This window comes from Cherax quadricarinatus, chromosome 89 (genome assembly GCF_038502225.1).
Source record: "Cherax quadricarinatus isolate ZL_2023a chromosome 89, ASM3850222v1, whole genome shotgun sequence".
In the NCBI taxonomy this organism is placed as follows: Eukaryota; Metazoa; Arthropoda; class Malacostraca; order Decapoda; family Parastacidae; genus Cherax; species Cherax quadricarinatus.
In genome coordinates, this window is record NC_091380.1 from 623,602 (window position 1) to 643,709 (window position 20,108).

At 41.3% G+C, this 20,108-nt stretch overlaps 1 protein-coding gene across 1 annotated transcript in view; it reads left to right on the forward strand.

The window, feature by feature from the left end:
• Window positions 1-17,635, forward strand: part of LOC128697190 (proline-rich protein 36) — a 51,023-nt gene extending 33,388 nt beyond the window's left edge. The window contains exons 7-8 of the mRNA XM_053788742.2: window positions 8,302-8,363; window positions 9,431-17,635. Coding sequence (XP_053644717.2) covers window positions 8,302-8,363; window positions 9,431-10,135 — 767 coding nt within the window. The 3' untranslated portion in view covers window positions 10,136-17,635. The remainder of the gene's footprint in view (window positions 1-8,301; window positions 8,364-9,430) is intronic.
• Window positions 17,636-20,108: the final 2,473 nt, after the last annotated feature.

Consider the following 20,108-nt stretch of genomic DNA (forward strand, 5'->3'; position numbering starts at 1 on the left):
AGTAGCAGAGGTAGTCAAGGAGCACCAGTGCTACTGATCCTCCTCTGTAATGCTTTTGTTTCACATTTACAAACACAAACACTTATACTATCATAATTTCTCCCTCTCACTCCTAAAGATTTGTATGTTAAATAGTCTGAGTTAATAATACAAGTTTATCTCAGTTGAAGGCAGAAAAGAGATAATGGTTAACTATTATCATAATTTTTAAGGGGTGGAGTGGTCAGCCAGCAGAAGGCCTCGGTCAGATGGCCAAAAGCTCCAACAACGGGTCATCATATAACTAAGACCCCGCGTCAGGAAACACTTGTCTTATTTCCTGGCAAACCTTATCAGGGAGAAAAGATTACCATACAAATCTTAAAGAGTAGCAGTACATGCACTTGGAACACTAGAAGCAGATCACAGGTATAACTGGGTAGTGCTGACCTCTGCTTGTCCCACTGCTGCACTCCACACCACTGACACCATGTCACTGGACAGTGACTTGCAGTAGATGAATCACCTAGGCAATACAACAAGCATTCACAACTTACCTGCAAACCACGGAACGGCTGGAATTTGAACCCGTGGAGAGAGAGTCTTAAAACTCCAGGCCACGTTTACGACTCACTCTCCGTGGTTTCAAACTCCACCTGTTCTGTGGTTTGTCTACAGTCATTACGATTTCGAGAACTTACCTATAGTTTTCTTAAGGTCTGACCCTGGTTCATCCTTGAACATTATCACGTCACAACTTGTGTTGAGTCTCGTAAAGTTTTCCTCTCCAGTTGTGAGTTGTTTTAGCCATGGTATTATAAAGTTTAATCTTAAAGCAATAGACTGCACTAGTCAAAGTGCCTCCAACTGCCCGGCCCCTGAGTTGCATGGTTGCTACTTTGCAGATTGCATGTTTGCAAAGTTCTTGTTTTTGCAGGGAACTGCCAGCAGCATTGTCAGCAAGTAGAGGAAATATTACTAATGTTTATTGTGATGTACACTGCCAGCAGCATTGTCAGCAAGTAGAGGAAATATTACTAATGTTTATTGTGATGTACACTGCCAGCAGCATTGTCAGCAAGTAGAGGAAATATTACTAATGTTTATTGTGATGTACACTGCAGACACAACTCCAATTCTCATGTTATTATTGTGATTTTCAGATTGTAATACTGAACATGTAACACTGTACATGTAACACTGTACATGTAACACTGCATGTAATACTGTACATGTAACACTGTACATGTAACACTGTACATGTAACACTGTACATGTAACACTGTACATGTAACACTGTACATGTAACACTCTGCATGTAATACTGTACATGTAACACTGTACATGTAACACTGTACATGTAACACTGTACATGTAACACTGCATGTAATACTGTACATGTAACACTGTACATGTAACACTGTACATGTAACACTGTACATGTAACACTGTACATGTAACACTGTACATGTAACACTCTGCATGTAATACTGTACATGTAACACTGTACATGTAACACTGTACATGTAACACTGTACATGTAACACTGCATGTAATACTGTACATGTAACACTGTACATGTAACACTGTACATGTAACACTGTACATGTAACACTGTACATGTAACACTGTACATGTAACACTCTGCATGTAATACTGTACATGTAACACTGTACATGTAACACTGTACATGTAACACTGTACATGTAACACTCTGCATGTAATACTGTACATGTAACATTGTACATGTAACACTCTGCATGTAATACTGTACATGTAACACTGTACATGTAACACTCTGCATGTAATACTGTACATGTAACACTGTACATGTAACACTCTGCATGTAATACTGTACATGTAACACTGTACATGTAACATTGTACATGTAACACTCTGCATGTAATACTGTACATGTAACATTGTACATGTAACACTCTGCATGTAATACTGTACATGTAACACTGTACATGTAACACTGTACATGTAACACTGTACATGTAACACTCTGCATGTAATACTGTACATGTAACACTGTACATGTAACACTGTACATGTAACACTGTACATGTAACACTGTACATGTAACACTGTACATGTAACACTGTACATGTAACACTCTGCATGTAACACTGTACATGTAACACTGTACATGTAACACTGTACATGTAACACTGTACATGTAACACTGTACATGTAACACTGTACATGTAACAATATACATGTAACACTGTACATGTAACACTCTGCATGTAATACTGTACATGTAACACTGTACATGTAACACTGTACATGTAACACTGTACATGTAACACTGTACATGTAATACTGTACATGTAACACTGTACATGTAACACTGTACATGTAACACTGTACATGTAACACTGTACATGTAATACTGTACATGTAACACTGTACATGTAACACTCTGCATGTAATACTGTACATGTAACACTGTACATGTAATACTGTACATGTAACACTGTACATGTAACACTGTACATGTAACACTGTACATGTAATACTGTACATGTAACACTGTACATGTAACACTGTACATGTAACACTGTACATGTAACACTCTGCATGTAATACTGTACATGTAACACTGTACATGTAACACTGTACATGTAACACTCTGCATGTAATACTGTACATGTAACACTGTACATGTAACACTGTACATGTAACACTGTACATGTAACACTGTACATGTAACACTGTACATGTAACACTGTACATGTAATACTGTACATGTAACACTGTACATATAACACTGTACATGTAACACTGTACATGTAACACTGTACATGTAACACTGTACATGTAACACTGTACATGTAACACTGTACATGTAACACTGTGCATGTAACACTGTGCATGTAACACTGTGCATGTAACACTGTACATGTAACAATATACATGTAACAATGTGCATGTAACACTGTGCATGTAACACTGTATATGTAACACTACAAGTAGCACTACAAGTAACACTACAAGCAACACTACAAGTAACACTACAAGCAACACTATAAGTAACACTATACAAGCAACACTACAAGTAACACTACAAGTAACACTATACAAGTAACACTACAAGTAACACTACAAGTAAAACTACAAGCAACACTACGAGCAACACTACAAGTAACACTACAAGCAACACTATAAGTAACACTATACAAGCAACACTACAAGTAACACTACAAGTAACACTACAAGTAACACTACAAGCAACACTACAAGTAACACTACAAGCAACACTATAAGTAACACTATACAAGCAACACTACAAGTAACACTACAAGTAACACTATACAAGTAACACTACAAGTAACACTACAAGTAAAACTACAAGCAACACTACGAGCAACACTACAAGTAACCATACAAGTAACATTATACAAGTAACACTATACAAGTAACACTACAAGTAACACTACAAGTAACACTACAAGCAACACTACAAGTAACACTATACAAGCAACACTACAAGTAACACTATACAAGCAACACTACAAGTAACACTACAAGTAACACTACAAGTAACACTTATCCGAAGATAAGATTAAAATGAAGCAAATTTCACATTAAATATTTGGTTTATTTTCATAATGTGTTACTCTGGAGAGACAGGTTTCAGTCCTACATTATGGACAGGTTTCAGTCCCACATTATGGACAGGTTTCAGTCCCACATTATGGACAGGTTTCAGTCCTACATTATGGACAGGTTTCAATCCCACATTATGGACAGGTTTCAGTCCCACATTATGGACAGGTTTCAGTCCCACATTATGGACAGGTTTCAGTCCCACATTATGGGCAGGTTTCAGTCCCACATTATGGACAGGTTTCAGTCCTACATTATGGGCAGGTTTCAGTCCCACATTATGGACAGGTTTCAGTCCTACATTATGGACAGGTTTCAGTCCCACATTATGGACAGGTTTCAGTCCTACATTATGGACAGGTTTCAGTCCCACATGGACAGTTTTCAGTCCCACATTATGGACAGGTTTCAGTCCAACATTATGGACAGGTTTCAGTCCCACATTATGGACAGGTTTCAGTCCTACATTATGGACAGGTTTCAGTCCCACATGGACAGTTTTCAGTCCCACATTATGGACAGGTTTCAGTCCAACATTATGGACAGGTTTCAGTCCCACATTATGGACAGGTTTCAGTCCCACATTATGGACAGGTTTCAGTCCCACATTATGGACAGGTTTCAGTCCCACATTATGGACAGGTTTCAGTCCTACATTATGGACAGGTTTCAGTCCTACATTATGGACAGGTTTCAGTCCCACATTATGGACAGGTTTCAGTCCCACATTATGGACAGGTTTCAGTCCTACATTATGGACAGGTTTCAATCCCACATTATGGACAGGTTTCAGTCCCACATTATGGACAGGTTTCAGTCCCACATTATGGACAGGTTTCAGTCCCACATTATGGGCAGGTTTCAGTCCCACATTATGGACAGGTTTCAGTCCTACATTATGGGCAGGTTTCAGTCCCACATTATGGACAGGTTTCAGTCCTACATTATGGACAGGTTTCAGTCCCACATTATGGACAGGTTTCAGTCCTACATTATGGACAGGTTTCAGTCCCACATGGACAGTTTTCAGTCCCACATTATGGACAGGTTTCAGTCCAACATTATGGACAGGTTTCAGTCCCACATTATGGACAGGTTTCAGTCCTACATTATGGACAGGTTTCAGTCCCACATGGACAGTTTTCAGTCCCACATTATGGACAGGTTTCAGTCCAACATTATGGACAGGTTTCAGTCCCACATTATGGACAGGTTTCAGTCCCACATTATGGACAGGTTTCAGTCCCACATTATGGACAGGTTTCAGTCCCACATTATGGATAGGTTTCAGTCCCACATTATGGACAGGTTTCAGTCCCACATTTTGGACAGGTTAGGATGGTATGTACTGTCAAGTATGGTAGACAGGATGACAGGTACTGTCAAGTATGGTAGACAGTAGGATGACAGGTACTGTCAAGTATGGTAGTCATGATGACAGGTACTGTCAAGTTTGGTAGACAGTAGGATGGTAGGTACTGTCAAGTTTGGTAGACAGTAAGATGGTAGATACTGTCAAGTTTGGTAGACAGCAGGATAGTAGGTACTATTAAGTACAGTAGAGAGTAGGATGGTAGGTACTGTCAAGTATGGTAGACAGGATGGTAGGTACTGTCAAGTATGGTAGACAGTAGGGTGGTAGGTACTGTCAAGTATGGTAGACAGTAGGGTGGTAGGTACTGTCAAGTATGGTAGACAGTAGGATGGCAGATGTTATCAACAATTATGGTAGACAGGCTGGCAGGTACTGTGAACAAGCATAGTAGACAGTAGGATGGCAGGTCACACAAGCATGGTAGACAGTAGGATGGCAGGTCACACAAGCATAGTAAACAGTAGGATGGCAGGTCACACAAGCATGGTAGACAGTAGGATGGCAGGTCACACAAGCATAGTAGACAGTAGGATGACAGGTCACACAAGCATGGTAGACAGTAGGATGGCAGGTCACACAAGCATAGTAGACAGTAGGATGACAGGTCACACAAGCATGGTAGACAGTAGGATGGCAGGTCACACAAGCATGGTAGACAGTAGGATGGCAGGTCACACAAGCATGGTAGACAGGATGGCAGGTGTTGCCATCCTACTGCCATTCATCACATCAAGACCTGATACTGCTCTGCTCAGAGAATAAAGTCGTATCTAACATAACTAGACCCAACACCAGATCAACAGAGTTATTAATGTATTTCTGAAGTAAAATTATATATTAATCATGTGAAGAACTGCTTTCTGTAGTTATTAGGAGCAACTTAACACCTGTTTTAGAGTTAAGAGTAACTTAATACCTGTGTTGGAGTTAAGAGTAACTTAATACCTGTGTTGGAGTTAAGAGTAACTTAATACCTGTGTTGGGGTTATTAATGATGATATTTTTTATGTTTGGGAGGTTCAGTCTCGATTCATTACACAATCTGACCCCTCAAGGGAGGTTCCTTGATGCTGGTGAGGGGCTCTTGATCTAGGGAATTGGATCTGTGCTTCAGTTCCCTCAATTGAGCCTCTATACTTTCCATAATCCCCCCCCCACAGGTGCTGTATAATCCCTACGAATTTAGTGCTCCCCCATGATTATAATAATACACAATCTGACATATAGAGCATTTGCAAGTGTACTAAGAAAGGCAGGCAGAGTGTACTGAGAAAGGCACACAGGCAGCCAGTATACTTAGAAAGGCAGGCAGGCAGGCAGGCAGGCAGGCAGGCAGGCAGGCAGGCAGGCAGGCAGGCAGGCAGGCAGGCAGGCAGGCAGTATACTGAGAAAGTTAGGCAGCCAGTATACTGAGAAAGGTAGGCAGCCAGTATACTGAGAAAGGTAGGCAGCCAGTATACTGAGAAAGGTAGGCAGCCAGTGTATTGAGAAAGGCAGGCATGTACTAAAAAAAGGGACTTTAGAGTTGTTATTCCTATCTCTAAGTGTGGTTGAAATAAACGAATACTAATTTTTAAAGGGGTAGACCGGTTAGCCAGCAGAAGGTCTCAATCAGATGACCAAAAGCTGCAGTGGCAGGTCATCACATGACAAAGACCTACGTCAGGAAACACTTGTCCTGTTTCCTGAACAGTCTTAACTAACCTTTAAGTGTGAGTTATCTGTGAAATGTTCCAACCATGGTACTGTTACTTTAGTAAGTTTATTTAGGTACAGGTACACATAAGTATAATTCTTTCTTTTCTTTTAACACACTGGCCGTATCCCACCGAGGCGGTGTGGCCCACCGAGGCGGGGTAGCCCAAAAGGAAAAACGAAAGTTTCTCCTTTTACATTTAGTAATATATACAGGAGAAGGGGTCACTAGCCCCTTGCTCCCGGCATTTTAGTCGCCTCTTACAACACGCATGGCTTACGGAGGAAGAATTCTGTTCCACTTCCCCATGGAGGTAAGAGGAAATAAACAAGAACAAGAACTAGTAAGAAAATAGAAGAAAACCCAGCGGGGTGTGTATATATATGCTTGTACATGTATGTGTAGTGTGACCTAAGTGTAAGTAGAAGTAGCAAGACGTACCTGAAACCTTGCGTGTTTATGAGACAGAAAAATGGACACCAGAAATCCTACCATCATGTAAAACAATTACAGGATTTCGTTTTACACTCACTTTGCAGGACGGTAGTACCTCCCTGGGTGGTTGCTGTCTACCAACCTACTACCACAGGATGGTAGTACCTCCCTGGGTGGTTGTTGTCTACCAACCTACTACCACAGGACGGTAGTACCTCCCTGGGTGGTTGCTGTCTACCAACCTACTACCACAGGATGGTAGTACCTCCCTGGGTGGTTGTTGTCTACCAACCTACTACCACAGGATGGTAGTACCTCCCTGGGTGGTTGTTGTCTACCAACCTACTACCACAGGACGGTAGTACCTCCCTGGGTGGTTGTTGTCTACCAACCTACTACCACAGGACGGTAGTACCTCCCTGGGTGGTTGTTGTCTACCAACCTACTACCATAGGACGGTAGTACCTCCCTGGGTGGTTGCTGTCTACCAACCTACTTCCTAGGATAAGTACAATTATCATACATAATGTAAATTACCAGTGATAACCCAAAAATTCAAAGGAACTCTATTTTGACTGGTTCTTTTTAATTTTTGAAACTTACTTTTTATCTATGTATTTGCATTTGCGCTTATGTATTACTATGCTTCGTGACTCCTTCAGCTGGGAGAGAGAGAGAGCAGCTGAGAATGGCAGGTGGTGGCGGCACAAGCACCTTCTAATCACTAGGACAAAATGAGTTCATCCCTCCCTATCCTTTCCCTTCAGTCTCTTCCCTTCCCTCTCCTTTACCCCTCTCTATCCTACTCTCTGCCCTTTGCATGATACTGACCTTTCTGCAGCCTCTAGCCTTTTGCATGACTTATGTTATCCATGTTGATAATACTCCTCTCTGTCAAAACTTTCTCTCCCTTTGTGATAACTTTCTTCCCTCACTGATAGCTTTCCTGCCCTCAGTGATAACTTCCATCTGTAGTGATAATACTGTCTCTGGTTATTCAATCCTCCCTCCATCATAATACCCTCCCTCTCTTTATGGTGATATCCTCCTCCTGTGGTAATAACATCCTCCCCCTACAGTAATAACATCGTCCTACGAAAAGAGCCTCCCTCTGGTGACAATATCCTCCCTATACGATAATATCCCCCCCTTTATGGTAACAATAACTTTTGTTTGGTAGCTAATGTGTCGTGTGTTGCAGGGTCAGTGTCAACACCTGACGGCTCCCAGAGTTCCAGTATAACTTATGGCACGGCTCTCCAGGTACGTATGTACAGGTGTTTTCTGATGTAAGTACTACCAAGGGTGTATGTCAGGGGTGTACTCAAAAGGGTGTATTCAAAGAGTGTACTCCAAAGGGTACTTTCTTAGGGTATTGTCTAGACTAGAAAGTGCTTGCCTAGGGTGTATTTTAAAGAGTGTACAGTACCCAGTGGGTATACTGTAGTGTCTTCTGAGGATACACTCAGAGTATTTTCAAATGTTGCACTCATATAGGTATACTTTTAAGGGAGTACTCCTAAGGGTTGTAATTTAAAAGTCACATTCTCAGGGTGTATTGCAATAGAGATTACAGCAGAACCCTCGTATCTACTGATTCAGTAACAACGGTTTCAGTTATCCACAGTTTACTGTGGCCCAAAAATACCTGTTAATTTTACATATAATGGACCCAAAGTGCAAAAGTAGAGAAGCTGACAGTTCCTCAAAGCCCAAGAGAAGCTGTGAAGTGCTTCCCATCAGTGAAAATGTTAATTCTCCACTTACTGTAAATTATTTATCAGTAAAACTTTATAACAGGTGTGTATATATAGGGTTTACTACTATCCACGATTTCGGTATCCATGGCAGGTCCTTGGAACCTATCCTCCGTGGATACAGGGGTCCTACTGTACTTCAGTTTAGAGAAGACTTACATTAGCTAGTTAACAGTAGCAGATGTACTGTGTGGCTTCCCATGATGCTAGTGGAGAGCTCTTCATCAAAGATACTGAAGCTACCCTCCCATTCCTTGGTCCAATCCTGATATTCTGCCATTCCACAGGCAATGAATGACCCATACACATAATACTGGTACTGGAGTCTTAAGACTCACTCACCATGGGTTCAAAACCCATCCGTTCCATAGTTTAATAATAATAGAGTACCACATTATTATTATTATTATTATTATGTAGTAGTAGTAGTAGTAGAAGTACTATTCCTGGGGTATCATTGAATTTGTAGGAATTATAAAGTACATGGGGAATGGGAGGTAGCTCCAGTTCCTTGGATGAAGATCTGTTGAGGTAGTAGGGTGAGTACTAACTTGTTATGGTGGTGCACCTCAGTGTGATGGTCGTGGTGGCAGCAGCAGTGGTGGTGGTAGTGGTGGTGGTTGTGGTGGTAGTAGTGGTGGTGGGTACAGAGTGTGGTCTCCTGGCTGTGTCTTGGCACTAGCTTCTCCAGCCTCGTCTGTGGGACCCCACGCCTCTGATGTGTCCAGCCTGCCTCCCACCTCGCCGCCCTCACCACCAGCACCCACCTCGCCCACCCTACCGCCCTCACCTGCCACCAAGGAGCTACGCGACGTTCTTCACAAGATCAGTCAGTTGCCTGGGGCGGCCTCCCCCCCACCCACAGCTGCCCACACTCCGCTATCCACCCACTACCTCCCACCCTCCGGCCACGTTCACTATTGCCGTGGGCGGCGTCCGCTAGGAGCTTCACTCTCCCTTGAGGCTTCAGGTCCCTCACGTCCACGGTCACTGCCCCTGAGTGCTGCTACACCGTCATCCCCACCATGTCTGGATGACCCTCCATCACCTCTCCTTACAGCATCCACCTCCACCCCAAATTTGGCTGCCGCTTGGCCCTCGTCACCTGCCCACACCCATCTGGTGGCTACCCTGGTGGGTGGCTCACATGTTCTTCACCACCCAGCTGCACATGATCACACTCCAGACCTCATGCCAGCCCATGGTGTGTGGGGGAGGGATGCCACTGACTCTAGGTTTACATGGAGAGCGAGAAACAGGGCAGGGGAGCGGGTGTAGACTCCCCCACACACACACACACACACACACACACACACACAGGGCCAGGAGCTGTGAATCAACCCCTGCAACCACAAATAGGTGAGTAAACACACACACGTGCATATCATGTACAAAGTACTGAGAGGAATTGACAGGGTGGACAGGGAGAGTCAGAGAGGTTGGTTTCAGGTATGGGAGGTCACTATTACAAATTAAAATTTTACACAGATGAGTCACAGGAATGTTAAGAAATACATCTTTAGCCTTAGAGTGGTCAGGAAGTGGAATGACCCAGACAGCAAAGTGGTAGAGGCAGACTGTACATACCTTTAAGAATAGATATGACAGGGCTCATGCACCCAGGAGAGTGAATCTAGTAGTGGCTAGCAGAAAGACAGGACCAAGAGCTGTGACTTGATACCTACAACCACAGTTAAGTGAGCGCACACATACACAGAATCTATATTACATAGCTTTAAAAGGAGGTACTGCAAAGCTCGTAGAGCAGGGAGAGAGTGGACCTAGTAGTGACCAGTGAAGAGGCAGGGCCAGGAGCTGCAACTCGACCCCTGCAACCACAAATAGGTGAGTATACACACATTAATGGAAGAAGTGGAGTTCCTTTCACTTCCACAAAGGGGACTCAGAAAATGGATCGCTATTGTAGAAATATCAGTCAGCAAACTCACCCTGCAACAGGAACACCAATTTCTCTTTTAGTTACCCTTAGTAGCCATGAATATTTATTTATATACAACATATACATCTACTGTTTTGTGCAGCTGTGTAATTTTCCGTGGTTTAAAAACCACGTTTCTGGCTCTAGAATTTGATAGCTAAGACATACATCAAAACTATACAATTATTTTTATGACATATTCACATCCCAAATTGTGTTTTTGGTTATAAGAGATATTATTGAGATGAACAGTCTTCATTTTTGTCTATTTCAATACGTTTATTAATGAACTTGTTCATTAAGTGAACAACTCAAGTGACTAAGCAATGCACTGGATGGGTGACAAGTGTTATAAAATTAATTAAATACTACTGTTTTAGACATACACTGTCTTAACTGGAAATATCTGAAGTTGTTTGTAACTACGAAGACTTTTGTTTGCATATATGTTGTGGATTGTGACAGTTGTTAGGGTGAAAAAGATGGTGATTAAAGTGTTTGTATTGAGTGTAGTGTGTTAGGATAATTACACTGTTAATGTTTTATAAGTAACCCACACTTAGAGAGGAGCTTTACATGACATTTTGGACTTTCCTGGACATTGTCAAGTCACAGTTGGAAAATGGCAAAGAAGAGCTGAAGACAGGTTGGTAAGATGTAAGAGAGAAGGAATTAGTAATGATAATACAGCCTTTCCTCACTTAGCGACGTACTCATTTACCGACGACTTGGACTTATGAAGGGCTCTCTGACCAATACGCATACCTAAATAATGTTTATTACAATATACAGTACACTACTGTATAAACATTTAAAAATATACTAAAATGTTATAAATTGTACAAAGATGACATTAAAATAATATCAGAGATGGTTGACACAAACCCAATGCCATTATAGTATGCTCCTCACTTATGACAAATTCCTTCACCGATGTGGTCTTAGGAACACAACTCCGCCGTTAAGTGAGGAGAGGCTGTAGTGTGTATTACATTGTCTTCTGGAGAAGCTGTCAACTTCACCTTCTAACTAACCCATGTTTCCAAATTCCAATGAGCTCATGAAGGAATAGTAAGAAGCACTGTAGTTAGCCTGATGTCTCTTACTATGAAAGAAAGAAGGGTAAGATAAGAGAAAGAGAGAAGATTCTGTTGGGATGTTTAACCCGAGAGTGTTAGCCACCCAGGATAATCCAAGAAAGTCAGTGGGTCATTGAGGACTGTCATATTTCTGTTGAGGCCCTTCAGTCTTGTGCCCCAGGATGCCACCCACGCCAGTCCAATAACAATCAGGTACCTACTTACTGCTAGGTGAACAGTGACAACAAATGTAAAGAAAAGAGGAATAAGAATACGTACATGACAGATGATTAAAAACAGTGAGAAGACAAAGGCAAGATCCACTGGGAGTCCTGGTCAAGGACTGGGCCATGAGGGCATTGACCCCCTAACACCCTCCAGGTAGGTAGGCAGGCCAAGTCATGAATGTTCTTAGGATCAAGAGTATCTGGCAGTGAATTAAGTAACAGATATCCACTGAAACAAAACCAACACTAAAATTCAGGCTATAAATGTGTATAAGAGTCAGTTCAACAAAATGGTGTCTGTGAAGACTAGTCTTGTCAGACGACCAGTTTATAGGATGGCTGTGATCTCTTAACAGAAGAGAGGGTTGTAAGTTGTTAACACTTCTTTTGGGTTCTTTAAGTCTACCAGAAAGAGCAGTCAGTTTCAAAAAAGCATTGAAAATAGAAAGAACAAGAAATAAAGTAGGCATCAGTAGCACCAGTAACAGAAGTATGAACTAGGTTACTATGAAGTGTATTTAGTTTGGTAAAATGCAAGTTTGATATTCAGAGAATGGAAGGCATTATTAAGATTTGGTTGATTAAAAATACGTATAGGTAAGGCAAAGTCCAGGAGTTTTTGCAGAAGTGGATGTAAGAGAGAAGAAAATCCACTTTAGCATATTAAGAAGCAGTGTGTTTGAAATTGGAGAGGATACCCAAGGCTAGGTTGGTAGGGTGGTAGACAGCAACCACCCAGGGAGGTACTACTGTCCTATAAAGTGAGTGTATTTGTTTTACATGATGGTAGGACTGCTAGTGTCTTTTTTCTGTCTCATAAACATGCAAGATTTCAGGTACATCTTGCTACTTCTACTTACACTTAGGTCACACTATACATACATGTACATGTACACATTTATTGTATACACACTCATCTGAGTTTTCTTTGATTTTATCTTAATAGTTCTTGTTCTTATTGCTTTTCCTTTTATAACTCAGACAGGATGGGACTTATTCAGACAGGATGGGACTTACTCAGACAGGATGGGACTTACTCAGACAGGATGGGACTTACTCAGACAGGATGGGACTTGTGATGAATGGTTTGAAAAACCGACAAGTTGAACAAGTGTAGAAGAATTCTTTGTAACAAGATCCCATGATGCTGCAGTGTCTGACAGTTGTGATGAATGGTTTGAAAAACCGACAAGTTGAAGATTCATCACAACTGTCAGACACTACAGCATCATGGGATCTTGTTACAAAGAATTCTTCTACACTTGTTCAACCTTTGGACGAAGACCTACTTCGACTAGTGGATGGTACCACTATGACCCCGCCTCCGCCTGCTTCACCTCACCTCACTACAGTATATAAGCCACGTCTACGGCCCTATGCTGTACATTCTACAAGATTGATGGACTGAACACATCGACTCCAGGCTGAGGGACTGATTACCTCATACTCCACCTCTCCTTACGCCTTCCTCTTTGTATTGGACTGATGAAGCCACTGTGTGGCGAAATGTTTCCTGAATAAAGATTCCCATATGCTGCATAGGATGGGACTTACTCAGACAGGACTGGACTTACTAAGACAGGATGGGACTTACTCAGACAGGATGGGACTAAGAATGGAATAAGAATCTTTCCTCCATCAGCCATGCGTGTTGTAAAAGTCAACTAAAATGCCGGGAACAATGGGCTAGTAAACCTTTTTCCTGTATAGCTTACTAAAGAGAAAAAGAAGAAAACCATCAAAGTGGGATGTCTGAATGTGCGTGGATGTTGTGTGAATGATAAGAGAGAGATAATTGTGGATGTTATGAATGAGAAGAAGCTGGATGTCCTGGCTCTAAGTGAAACAAAGCTGAAGGGGGTAGGAGAGTTTCAGTGGAGAGAAATAAATGGGATTAGGTCAGGGGTTTCAAATAGAGTTAGAGCTAAGGAAGGGTAGCAATAATGTTGAAGGATAAGTTATGGCAGGAAAAGAGGGAATATAAATGTGTTATTTCAAGGATTATGTGGAGTAAAATTAGGGTTGGATCTGAAAAGTGGGTTATAGTAAGCATTTATGCACCTGGAGAAGAAAGAAGTGTAGAGGAGAGAGAGAGAGATTTTGGGAAATGTTGAGTGAATGTGTGGGGAGTTTTGAATCAAGTGTGAGAGTACTTATGGTTGGGGCTCTCAATGCTAAAGTGGGTAAAAATGTTGTGGAGGGAGTAGTAGTTAAATTTGGGGTGCCAGGGGTAAATAAAAATGGGGAGCCTTTAATTGAGCTATGTGTAGAAAGAGGTTTGGTAATAAAACATATTTTATGAAAAAGAGGATAAGTAAGTATACAAGGTATGATACAGCACATAATGATAGTACGTAGTTTATTAGATTATGTATTGGTGGATAAAAGGTTGATGGGTAGGCTTCAGGATGTACGTGTTTACAGAGGGGCAACTGATATATCGGATCATTATTTAGTTGTAGCTACAGTTAGAGTAAGAGGTAGATGGGACAAAAGGAAAATGGCAACAGCAAGTAAGAGAGAGGTGGTGTATAAACTAAGGGAGGAGGAAGTTAGGGCGAGATATAAACAACTATTGGCAGAAAGGTGGGCTACTGCAAGTATGAGTAGTGGGAGGGTTGAAGAGGGTTGGAATAGTTTCAAAAATGCAGTATTAGAATGTGGGGCAGAAGTTTGTGGCTATAGGAGGGTGAATGCAGGAGGAAAGAGGAGTGATTAGTGGAATGATGAAGTAAAGGGTGTGATAAAAGAGAAAAAGGTAGCTTATGAGAGGTTTTTACAAAGCAGAAGTGTTATAAGAAGAGCAGAGTATATGGAGAGTAAAAGAAAGGTGAAGAGAGTGGTGAGAGAGTGCAAAAGGAGAACAGATGATAGAGTGGGAGAGGCGCTGTCAAGAAGTTTTAATGAAAATAAGAAAAAATTTTGAAGTGAGATAAACAAGTTAAGAAAGCCTAGGGAAAGAATGGATTTGTCAGGGGAGTTAGTAGATGGGGAGATGGAGGTATTGGGTAGATGGTGGGAATATTTTCAGGAACTTTTAAATGTCGGTGAAGAAAGGGAGGCGGTAATTTCATGCACTGGCCAGGGAGGTATAACATCTTTTAGGAGTGACGAAGAGCAGGATGTGAGTATGGGGGAGGTGCGTGAGGCATTACGTAGAATGAAAGGGGGTAAAGCAGCTGGAACTGACAGGATCATGACAAATGTTAAAAGCAGGGGGAGATATAGTGTTGGAGTGGTTGGTATTTTTGTTTAATAAATAAATGTATGAAAGAGGGGAAGGTACCTTGGGATTGGCAGAGAGCATGTATAGTTCCTTTATATAAAGGGAAGGGGGACAAAAGAGATTGTAAAAATTATAGGGGAATAAGTTTACTGAGTATACCAGGAAAAGTGTAAGGTAGAGTTATTATTGAAAGAATTAGAGGTAAGACAGAATGTAGGATTGCAGATGAGCAAGGAGGTTTCAGAGTGGGTAGGGGATGTGTAGATCAAGTGTTTACATTGAAGCATATATGTTAACAGTATTTAGATAAAGGTAGGGATTTCATTGTATTTATGGATTTAGAAAAGGCATATGATACACAAATAACCCGCACATAGAAGAGAGGAGCTAACGACAACATTTCGGTCCGACTTGGACCATTTACAAAGTCACACTGTGACTTTGTAAATGATCCGAGTCGGACTGAAACGTCGTTGTAAGCTCCTCTCTTCTATGTGCGGGTTATTTGTGTATCGTTCCAGTCATGGTATTGTGCTTTTTTTTTTGTTATTTAGAGTGGATAGAGGAGCAATGTGGCAGATGTTGCAAGTACATGTATATGGAATTGGTAGTAAGTTACTAAATGCTGTAAAGAGTTTTTATGAGGATAGCGAGGCTCAGGTTAGGGTGTGTAGGAGAGAGGAAGATTACTCCCCGGTAAAAGTAGGTCTTACACAGGGATGTGTAATGTCACCATGGCTGTTTAATATATTTATAGATGGGGTTGTAAAAGAAGTAAATGCTAGGATGTTGGGTAGAAGGGTGGGATTAAATTATGGGGAATCAAATACAAAATGGGAATTGACACAGTTACTTTTTGCTGATGATACTGTGGTTATGGGAGATTCTAAAGAAAAGTTGCAGAGGTTAGTGGACAAGTTTGAGTGTGTAAAGGTAGAAAGTTGAAAGTGAACGTAGATAAGAGTAAGGTGATGAGGGTATCAAATGATTTAGATAAAGAAAAATTGGATATCACATTGGAGAGGAGTATGGATGAAGTGAACATTTTCAGATATTTGGGAGTTGACTTGTCAGCAGATGGGTTTATGAAGGATGAGGTTAACCATAAATTAATGAAGGAAAAAAGGTGAGTAGTGCGTTGAGGAGACAAAAAATGTTATCCATGGAGCCAAAGAAGGGAATGTACGAAAGTACAGTGGTACCAACACTCTTATATAGGTGTGAAGCTATGGTTGTGAATGCAGCAGCGAGGAGGCGGTTGGAGGCAGTGGAGATGTCCTGACTAAGGGCAATGTGTGGTGTAAATATTATGCAGAAAATTCGGAGTGTGGAAATTAGGAGAAGGTGTGGAGTTAATAAAAGTATTAGTCAGAGGGCTGAAGAGGGGTTGTTGAGGTGGTTTGGTCATTTAGAGAGAATGGATCAAAGTAGAATGACTTGGAGAGCGTATAAATCCGTAGGGGAAGGAAGGCAGGGGAGGGGTCATCCTCGAAAAGGTTGGAGGGAGGGGGTAAAGGTGGTTTTGTGGGCGAGGGGCTTGGACTTCCAGCAAACATGTGTAAGTGTGTTAGATAGGAGTGAATGGAGATAAATGGTTTTTGGGACCTGATGAGCTGTTGGAGTGTGAGCAGGGTAATATTTAGTGAAGGGATTCAGGGAAAGCGGTTATTTTTATATAGCTGGACTTGAGTTCTGGAAATGGGAAGTACAATGCCTGCACTTTAAAGGAGGGGTTTGGGATATTGGCAGTTTATAGGGGTGTGTTATATATGCTTCTAAACTGTTGTATCTGGGTGCCTTTGTAAAGGCAGTGATTATGTGTGAGTGAGGTGAGAGTGTCAAATGATGATGAAATTATTTTCTCTTTGGGGATTTTTTTTTTTCGGGGTCACCCTGCTTCGGTGGGAGACGGCCGACTTGTTGGAAAAAAACAAAATGATAATTTAGCCAAGGCTTGAGAATGAGTTGTGAAGAGTGAAAATTTCAAATTCAAGAAATTGAGGATCACACACTGTAGTGTGTTCTGTATTCTTCAGAGCACTACAGTGTGTGTGTTCTACAGAACACAAAGGAGTGTGTGTTGCACAGAACACACAACAGTGTGTGTGTTGCACAGAACACACAACAGTGTGTGTGTTGCACAGAACACACAACAGTGTGTGTGTTGCACAGAACACACAACAGTATGTGTTGCACAGAACACACAACAGTGTGTGTGTTGCACAGAACACACAACAGTGTATTGCACAGAACACACAACAGTGTGTGTGTTGCACAGAACACACAATAGTGTGTGTTCCACAGAACACACAACAGTGTGTGCATTCCACAGAACACACAACAGTGTGTGTGTTGCACAGAACACACAACAGTGTGTTGCACAGAACACACAACAGTGTGTTTCACAGAACACACAACAGTATGTGTGTTACACAACACTACAGTCATGATCATGCTCTTTCTTCTTCTCTTTCCAAAGATCTGTGTAACCTTGCTGCCATTGCATTCAACACTTCACCTTAATTCAGATCTGCATTCCTCAGGTGTAAGATCCCTACGGGTTCAGCGCTCTCCCATTTATATACGTAATAATACAGAAGCATCTTATATGTTGCGTACACCCCAGAATGTTGCAAGCGGTGGTATTATTATAATAAAAACTAAGCACTAAACCCTTTCTGAGTGGTAATAATTTCTCCTCTTGATCTTTTATTATTATTATGGGGAGCGCTAAACCCGTAGGGATTATACAGCACCTGTAGGGGGGGGTGGAAGGCATTCAGGCTTATATTCTGGGAATTGGAGCAAATTCAGTTTCCTAGATCAAGAGCCCCCTCACCAGCATCATTCCCCTCAAGGAAGGTTCCTTGATGTTGGTGAGCGGCTCTTGATTTAGGGAATTGGATCTGTGCTCCAGTTCCCCGAATTAAGCCTGAATGCTTTCCACATTCCCCCCCCCCCAGGCGCTGTATAATCCTCCGGGTTTAGCGCTTCCCCCTTGATTATAATAATAATAATCACCAGCATCATTATTATAATCAAAACTAAGCGCTAAACCCACAAAGGTCTCACCAGCATCAAGGAATCTCCCTTAAGGGAGCCTCTTGGTCTATACTCTTCCAGATCTGCCAGGTCAGGTTAGCTGTGGTGCAACAATTAAATGCAAAGTATGTAGCATTTATACTTATGACTCACTAATTCCCTGCTTGTAGACCCTATTGTGGTGTATAGAGTCCGCTCTGCCATTTTATTTGGTTTAAAACGAAGCGTGAGCAAACACTAGGACATGTTAGAAAATGGTTTGGTCCTGGGACCTTGATCACTTGTCTTTCCACTTCCATACCATCCTAAATCTGAAGAAATATTTCTTGGCATCCGTGATTTTACGTCTTAAATTCTTTAACTTTGGTCTAGATCTCTGTCTCAAATGCCTATTTCCTAGGCACTGTATGACTCCTCAGGTGCTTTATGAACCCTACAGGTTTAGCACTTCCATATATAATACATAACCCCTTTGGGTTTTAGCCCTTTCCCTTTGATTATAATTATCTGCAATCCCTGTTGCTGTCTGCCCTATCAAGTTCTTCGACTGTCTTGTATTTTTTTTAAATTTTCCTGGTACATATTTCCTCTGGTTCAATTCATCTCATTGATCAGTCCCGTTATCTCCATGACTAGTATAACTTTGATCAGGTGTGGGCTGCACACTGGTGGGGTATTCTCTATTATTATTACATTCATGGGGGAGTACTAAACCTGTAGGGGTTGAGACCTTATTAAGCTACTTACATATGTGATCATAATGGCAATACATACAGGTACTCCTGACTTAACGACCTAACTGTACAACGACCGCTCGGAGTTACGACTACCACTCCGATTAGTGTACTGTATGTCTATTTTACTTTCTTATTGTTGTTAATGCCTAGTTCTGTTTTTAATATACTAAAACAGTTATAAATGGTGCAAAGGTGACACTAAAACAATATGTAAAAATAGTTGACACAAACCCATTACTAGTACAGTATGCTGGAAATATCAGTAAGAGGCGGCTCCTCACTTAACAACTAATTCGCTTACCGGCGTACTCTTAGGAACGGAACTCAGTTGTTAAGTGGGGAGTACTTGTACCTTTCTGAGTTAAGTTGAAATATGTTGGAAAATCTAAGTAATAACCCACAAGGAGACAAACACAAAAAATGAAGTTGGGTTGTGTATTTCAACCAACTGGAGTCTTCAGTTGTTTGAGGTTGAAGGAGAAAAAGGAATTATTTTGTGTGTTTCTGTCTCCATATGGGTTGTTACTTAGCATCAACAATGCTCATACTCTTAAAGTGGTTATTGATGTTGAAAAAATGTGAGGCATTAATATAAGGGATATTAAGTGAATGGGTGCAAATCTTGGATGATATTACATCAAGGAAACACGGTGTAAACAATCTGACAATACAATATTAAATTGAAAAAAAGATTAGTCTAATTGATATCAAATTTGTGAGGGGAGGCTCCTGATCCATCGACTTGGACCTCACCTCCCCTTCCTTAGACTGATCTTAATCGCCACCAATTTCCCAGGTGCTGTATGACCCCCTACTGGTGTAGCAGTCCCTCATAAGAATAATAATAATATAAAAAATTTCAAAGGTAGCTATAATACTAAATAGTATACTAGAATACAGTATATTTTAAAACTAAATAAATGCCATTTATGTATTTATCAGCTCATATTAACCTAAATTTCAGCATGTAAAGTTGACAACTAAATTACCAGGCTATTGCA